Raw genomic sequence first — 7,670 nt, 5'->3', positions numbered from 1 at the left:
GTTGTTTCAACGAACGGCCGTTTCTTTCACACCTTTAATATTTACCCATAAAACTTGATCACACGGTCAGTTTATCACCTCCAGAGGCACGTCACATGTTTATTGTGTCAGAAGGCATTTATTCATTTTCACTCATCCCTACAAATGTTTCAGTACTAAGGCTTCAAACATCATGTGCAAATCCCAGTTTTATGCTTCTCGTTTGTCTGTTAGATCTTTATTTCAAATTGCAACAAAAAATCCAACTAGATATGAAAAATGCAATGATAAATGTAGTTATATGTGGTTCATTATTTATTTCTGCATAATTAAATGAACATTATTGCTTTGCTTTAAACATTTGAGCAAGCAGTTGTTTTATTTTTATATTATCAACTAGTTAGTATGTGTGTACAGATGGGGTATTTTAACCAAAAAGTATCAATATTTAACATTTCCCTATGAGTGTGCAGTGAGATAGTTAAAACTGTCAAATAATTAACTACGCCAAATGCCTATGTGCAGCAAAATCATTTGGCCACATCACTGTAAAAAATATGTTTACTCTGCTGTGCTGGATTATTGTGTTTTGTCTGTTTTAATGCCTATTTCTGAGAGTTGTTATTATTTTACATCTGCAAACACTCAAAAAATGACTAAATCTGTTGCATACTTGCAGTTAGTATAATTAGTGAGTGGGTGTGTTTTTTATTTATTTTTATTTTTCAGTGCCACTGACTGAAAAGTAACTCACAGCGCCAACACCCTTGTGCTTACCCAGTGTCATGGTGAGGGTTGTCCTCGTATTTACCTCACTTCACATTATTTGCTTTGCATAGACCGTCTTTTGTGATTCCAACCAGAATGGACCTTCCCCCTTTATCGCATTCAGTGACAAAACCCCAAGAAAGAACAGTAAAATAAAATAATCTAGGTTAGAACTCACGAAAACAATATTTACACACAGTACATATTGAAATACTTAAAAGTACATCTGTCTTTGTTTATATTAATATATTTTTTGTGTATAATTTGAGCTTGTGGGAGTTTCTTACAGATAAAAAATATTCTTTTTTTTATTTTTAATAATAATGTAGATCAAACCTTTGAAGTTGATGTAAATGCATTGTTTGATGTGATATTTCAGTGAGTCGATGTGTTTGAAAGATATTTAAAAGCTGTCTTTCCTTGCCGCGTCTTACTTATGTTAAAGGGATAGTTGAGATCTTTTAAATGAGGTTCTGTGAAAAAGTAAAGAACAATAATTTCTCACCTGTATAAGGGAACTTTTTAAAGTGTGGAACACTGGAAACATTTTTAATGATATTTCTGATTATAATCGTCACTCTGAGTTTTTCATGCAGGCTGAACATGAAAACAGTCTCCTACACATATCTCCTGCTTTAGCTTCTGACAGAAAATAGATGGTGAGACTCTAGGATTTGAAAAGTCTGACAATGTTAAGTGGTTGCTTAGACTTGCCAATACTGGTGTGCAATGGGGAAGGTTGTTTTGTTTTAGCATCCAGAATCAGCAGAGAATATCAGCTAGCAGAAGCTGTTAGCATTAGCCACTCCATCACACAGCAGAAGCTCCTCCAGGCTTGTTTTAGTTGAGGAGATAAACAACACGTTCTCACACCCGAAGCATCAAAAAATGACGCTGGGTGACCAAGCATTTGTTTTTGACGGAGGCGACGTGCTATGCCAGAGCATCGGTTTCCGACACCTGCGGTAAAACGCACATTTCTTGTTAATCAGGATGTTTGACCAAATTGGCCCATGCACTGTTGATTTTATTAATTTATGCGTACAATCTGGCTCTGTACCATCTGTTTTCAAATATGCAGTTATTGAACCTATTCTTAAAAAAAACAAGTTTGGACTCATCTCAGCCTAAAAATTACAGACCCATTTCTAAATTACCCTTTATCTCTAAAATATTGGAAAAGGTTGCGGCAGATCAACTGATTACTTTTCTGGAACTACACAACAGTTTTGATGAATTCCAGTCTGGTTTTCGTAAAAAGCATTCAACAGAAACAGCTTTGCTTAAAGTTTCCAGTGACATCATGATGGCTGCAGACAACGGGGAGTTCACAGTATTAGTATTGTTAGATCTGTCTGCAGCTTTTGACACTGTTGATCACAACACCTTAATCAACAGACTTGGTGACTCGGTGGGGATCTCTGGAACTGTTCTAGACTGGTTTAATTTGTACCTTTCTAACAGAAGTTTCAGTGTCTGTATAAACCAAATCATGTCAAATTCTACTGATCTGTTCCGTGGGGTACCCCAAGGCTCTGTTTTGGGTCCACTGTTGTTTCTGCTGTACATACACCCTCTTGGACAGACACTTGATTCTTTTCATTATGTCACTTATCACCTATATGCAGATGATATTCAGCTGTACTGCTCCTTTAAGGATTCTGAGTTCTATAAACTGTCTGAATTATTAGAATGTCTATCAGCTATCACCAGCTGGCTAGACGATAACTTCCTTCAGTTAAACTCTGAAAGGACTGAATGTCTGATCATTCCCCCTGAGAGCATGATTCCCCCGATTAGTTTAAAACTTGGTTATTTATCCTCTGCAGTCAAGACAAACGTAATGAATTTGGGTGTTTTTTGACCAATAAATGTCTCTTGAAGGCCACTCAAAAACGTTGGTCCGAAACTGTTTTTATCATTTAAGAAATATCTCCAAACTGCGAAGGTTGGTGTCAAAACATGAACTTGGAATGGTTATCCATACCTTTATCTCCTCTCGTCTAGATTACTGTAACACACTCTTCACGTGTTTTAACAAAAAAGCCCTTGACCGCCTTCAGTTGGTCCAGAACTCTGCAGCGAGGCTCCTAACTGGAGCAAACAGAAGAGCACACATCACTCCTATTCTGATGTCTCTGCACTGGTTACCCGTTAACTTTAGAGTTCATTTTAGAATCCTGATTATAACTTTCAATGCTCTACATGGTCAAGCTCCTCCCTATAATATTGAACTGTTTAAGCCTGATGCTCCAACCCAGCCCTCAGGTCCACACACCAGAACCTTCCAGAAGTTCCAAAGACCAGATATAAAAGTCGAGGTGATCGCTCCTTCCAGACTGTTGCACCCTGACTCTGGAATGATCTTCCTTTATCCTTACGCAGCACTGACAGTCTGGACACTTTTAAAAAACAGCTAAAGACCCTTTTATTTAAAGCTGCTTTTAACTAAACCTTTTATTTTCTTATTTTTAACTCAAATTTTTAATCTTTCTTCTGTTTATGAAAAATCATAATTTTATGACTATTTTTTCTGATGTTAATCTATTTCTGTTTTGAGAGCATTTTGATATTATGACGTGAATCTGTTTATGATTTTATGACTTATTTTTATTTTGTTTTGTTCTATGTGAAGCACTTAGTGATTCTATGTCTGTGATAAGTGCTATATAAATAAAATTTACTTACTTACTATTTCACCGACATTTAACCTCTAACCTCTTGCTATTTAACCTTCCCTTCACTCCTCACCCCTATCCTAACCTTAACCCTGTTGCTCATTCTAAACTTCCCATTAACCATGTTGGAGAGGGATGTTACAACTAGGAACAAAGTTTAGAAAGTGCAAGAGGGTTAAGGTTTGGATGGGGGAGGGTGAGGGAACGGTTACATAGCAAGAGGGTAAAGGTCACAATTCGGTGAAATCTCCGTTTTATCGCAGCAGATTGAAACAAACGCTTGGTCACCCAGCGTCATTTTTCAAAGCTTCGGGTGTGAGAATGTGTTGAGATAAAACATCCACATCGAAGAGCAAACAGAGTCAGTGGTAGAGTTGCGTTGTCCAAATGAGATGTCCAAATATCAGGAAATAAGACTCCAAATTCTGACGTGCTAAGTTCATACCAGAGATCACTGCAAAAGATTAAACCAGTTTCCCACACCTTTAATGGCCTCAGTTGATAGGACGAGAGCTTCATTTTGACTGGGTTGACAAGCTAAAGGCTAGGCTGAGTAGGTCAAGGACTAAAGTATATGGATGTCACTTTAAAACAACTCAAATCTCAAACATTTCAAATCTGTTCATGCAACAATTTTCTTGATTTTTTTAAGGTGGCAACAATCCCCTTTGATCTTGGACCAGGTAACGGTAGCCGTTAGCTTGTCAGTGTGGTAAAAAACCGAGGTTGCTCAAAGGGCCGTCTACAATACTTGGGAATATTTATTGTGATTCACCATTTCAAAGAACCATTCTTTAAAAGTTTTGAACTATTGCTTTAACCCTGATGTCAGTGGTTAAAAGTACAGTACATTGTGCAACGCCTCAGCGAAGCGTTGACTCTCAGATGGCAGGATGACGATAAATCATCAGACACTGTGCCAGGTTAGGTGGCATCAAGCTAGTGTAATACTCTGCCTTCCAAGGCATTACCGGGAGATCGTAAAGGACGGAAAGTGTGGAAATGCCCTGAAACTGAATCACTAAAAGACATCCGAGATGCCATTTCTGTGTCTGTTACATTCTCATATGAATGTGTGAAAGCATCAGAAGTCTGAAGGCAAACTGAAGGTTCTTCAGTGTGCTTCAAATGCACTTGAATGAGAAGGTGTGAGAGGGGAATGAAACAAAATGCATGAAGAACCACAGGAACAGAACCAAAGAAGACAAAGTGCAAAATTTCTGTAATGAAATGTTTGAGTCTTGGGTTTTTGCTCCATCTTTTCCAAACAAGTGCGCTTTGTTTGTGTGAGTTTATCCGTGTAACAAGAAACTGGCCTCAGATTATTGAGTCTTTAATCTCAGAGCCCAGCCTGACCCGTGGTTGTGGACATGTGGAAGAAATCTCTACGTGGCTCTCTTTTAAGTTCAGAGGCCTTTTGTCGGACTCAGAGAAGCTCTTGCTGTTGTCCGGTGAGGAGCACTCGTGCGGCGGAGTGCTGCAGATGTAGTTATCGTTTAGGGTCTGGTACCCTTTGTGATCTGATGCTGACGGCGTGACTGTGCTGCCATTAAGCGGTAAGTTCTCTGCAGGTTTTCCAACTATCCTGGGCTTCTTCTGCTGCACGTTTGGGCACTCCCCCTCCTTTAGCACTGACTTCATGTGGTCACGGTTCCTGTAAACCACAAACAGTGAGAAGACTATGATGGAAAACCCCAGGAGCGCACACACCACAATCAGCTCATTCCAGTAGGTCTTGGTGTTGATCTGCGGCAAGAGACTGTCCCCCGGCAGGATGATGACTTCCTCCTGGGAGAAGTGCGGTGTACGGGATCGGCCTATCAGCGTGGTGCTCTCCTGCTTGACCTCAGCCCTCACACAGTAGTTCGCCAGCAGCTGTCTGAAGCCCTCCTCCACCGACCAACACTCGTAAGTTACCTGCCTGCCAGCCTGAGCGACCACTACCAGTCCCCCCTCCGGGCTCGGGTAATGAAAATGACCTGAGCTTTCACTGAACTGCCACCTCCTCTCAGCCAGATTAGAGCGCAGCTTGCAGGGCAGTACTTTGAACGTGTTGGCTGGGATAATGATCACCTGGCACGCTGATGCTCCTGTGGGAAGAGCAGAGCGGATCGAGTCAGATGCTGCATGAAATAAGCTTTGCCACCTTGTTTGGTGAGAGATTCAGAATGATAATTGGTTTGACACATTGAGTTCAAAAGATGGATTCACATACGTGTTAAAGGAGGTTTAGAAACCCGTGGACTCAGCAGGGTCTTGTTGCAAATACTTGATGTGTCTGCTCCATCTATGTCCTGCTGCAAAGTACTGAAACAGATGCATTATCTTCAAAAATTGCTTGTCAATTTTTCTCCTGGCTTCTAGAGTTCTCATTTCATTTAAAAGGATGAAATATTGTTAAATAAATGGTTCATACTTGCTAGCAGGAGCACTTCTGATGTCCACACACTGCCTCCCATTCCAGGCACAGTATGGATCCCTGGAGAGGATGCACTCCCCACAGCTCTGATAATTAGTGCAGTTAGCGACAGGGACCTCCACCAGTTCAGCGAGAGAGGAAACATAAAGCTTTCCCTGTAGAGGGGAGATAACAAAGCTGTAAGTTAGACTGTAAATACCCCAAATCTAGTTATTTCTTTTGCTATCCCTGCATGATGACCCTGATCTAAATATGCCACAGTAGGTTTTCTTTCAACCAATTTAAAAGGAATTCATAACTAAACACATGCTAGGATTCAGGAAGTGTCACGAATCAGCTGTTAAAACCCCAGCTGTGTGCACATCCCTCTGTGAAAGAAATCTGCATGTGATTAGCTCATTGAACTCAGGATCTGCTTGTTAGGCTGCAGCTGATAAAGGCTCGCGGAAGCTATAAACAGCCAGTAAATTCAACTTTTTAACTATTTGGTTGTACTCCTGAAAAAGCTCCAGGAGGTAGACCAGCCACGTTTACCTTCTCAGTGTCCAGCTCAATGTGCTGCACTGGTTGGGAATCACGGAAAAGCACCATCTCCTCAATTATGTGCATCTTGTTTTTGACATTGATGGCCTTATGGAGTCTCCCATCATCTAAATAAAAGGGAAGTTTAACTTGAAATCAGTAAAGACTTTTGTAAACATTAAATAAAGACGACAAAGACATTAAAAACACCATACCTGTGCCAATTAAAAGCACATCATAGACTTTCTTAGTCGCCTGGACTCGGTGGACGGCTACCTGTGTGTAGCGTATGCTGCGTTTCAGTAGCAGTGGCTGGCTGCGAATCACACTGTCCATTAGGAAGTGGTCTTTGACAAAGTTCAGGACCTTGTCTGGCATGTGCAGTGAGGAGGAGATGCCCTGCTCTCTGGCAGCATTAGTGACACACTGTGGAAACAACACATTTCGCATTTTAGCTGGGATCATCTGAAACAGGCCGGTGTGTTGAGGCGTTCCAGCAGATGGCGACGTGTGAGCACTCACAGCTCCTGGCCGAGGCACTGGGATCTGATGGTTGTATGTGTACCACTGCTGGGTCTCTCTGTTGACCTCGCGGTATCTCCCATTAAAGGCCTTTTCCACCTGGTCCATAGTGAAGGAACACACCGCAGAGCTCCCTGATGCACCTTTGTACCTTAGAAAACAAATAACTCAATGAAAATGCTGGCAGACTGACTGAATTTTAACTTTGGAGGCAAAATCTACTGATTTTTAAGATGGGCTAATGCCAAGACAAAATTATTTAGTATTGAATTGAAACATTTGAAAAAAAATTCATAAATACGATTAAAATGTTGGTGATAAAAATCATTTTAAAATGTGTTTAGTTTAACAGTGTAGCACACACCCATGGTCAAAATTCTCATTCACTGTAAAATGTGTGGAAAATACTAATAAATAAATAAATGAAAATACATGTTTTAACTTTCTGTGCTGCAAATTCACAGACGCAGTGAAATAAATCTTAAAATTCTCAGAAGTACATTTATTCATGCATGGAAAATCTGTACAATAATGCAACACATGAAAATGAGTTTATTCCTCACCACTGAGAGGTGAAGACTCCATAAAACACGGTGTTTCTCCAGTCCTCGGGGCTTGGCGTGAGCACAAACATGTCTTGGATTATGTTAAAGGGGAAACCGTCATCAGGCAGCGAGCACAAGAGCTGGGCCTTCAGGAAAGTGGTCCACTTCTTCTGCAGCACCCTCTCACCTCCAACGTCACCCTGCAGCAAAAGTTACATCAAAGGTTCAGAGTCACAA

General features: G+C 40.6%; 1 protein-coding gene across 1 annotated transcript in view; it reads right to left on the bottom strand.

Moving 5' to 3' along the window:
• Positions 1-4,516: 4,516 nt before the first annotated feature.
• sema4ba (sema domain, immunoglobulin domain (Ig), transmembrane domain (TM) and short cytoplasmic domain, (semaphorin) 4Ba) overlaps positions 4,517-7,670 on the bottom strand; it is a 20,536-nt gene continuing 17,382 nt past the window's right edge. Inside the window, exons 8-14 of the mRNA XM_015964507.3 lie at positions 7,452-7,633; positions 6,889-7,039; positions 6,582-6,792; positions 6,379-6,494; positions 5,842-5,999; positions 5,641-5,732; positions 4,517-5,515 (exon numbers count right to left, since the gene is read on the bottom strand). Of these exons, the coding sequence (XP_015819993.1) occupies positions 4,743-5,515; positions 5,641-5,732; positions 5,842-5,999; positions 6,379-6,494; positions 6,582-6,792; positions 6,889-7,039; positions 7,452-7,633 (1,683 nt within the window). The 3' untranslated portion in view covers positions 4,517-4,742. The remainder of the gene's footprint in view (positions 5,516-5,640; positions 5,733-5,841; positions 6,000-6,378; positions 6,495-6,581; positions 6,793-6,888; positions 7,040-7,451; positions 7,634-7,670) is intronic.

This window comes from Nothobranchius furzeri, chromosome 4, assembly GCF_043380555.1.
Source record: "Nothobranchius furzeri strain GRZ-AD chromosome 4, NfurGRZ-RIMD1, whole genome shotgun sequence".
Taxonomy (NCBI): Eukaryota; Metazoa; Chordata; class Actinopteri; order Cyprinodontiformes; family Nothobranchiidae; genus Nothobranchius; species Nothobranchius furzeri.
The sequence above is the reverse complement of the archived record's forward strand: the minus strand, read 5'-3'. Positions and strand labels throughout refer to the sequence as shown.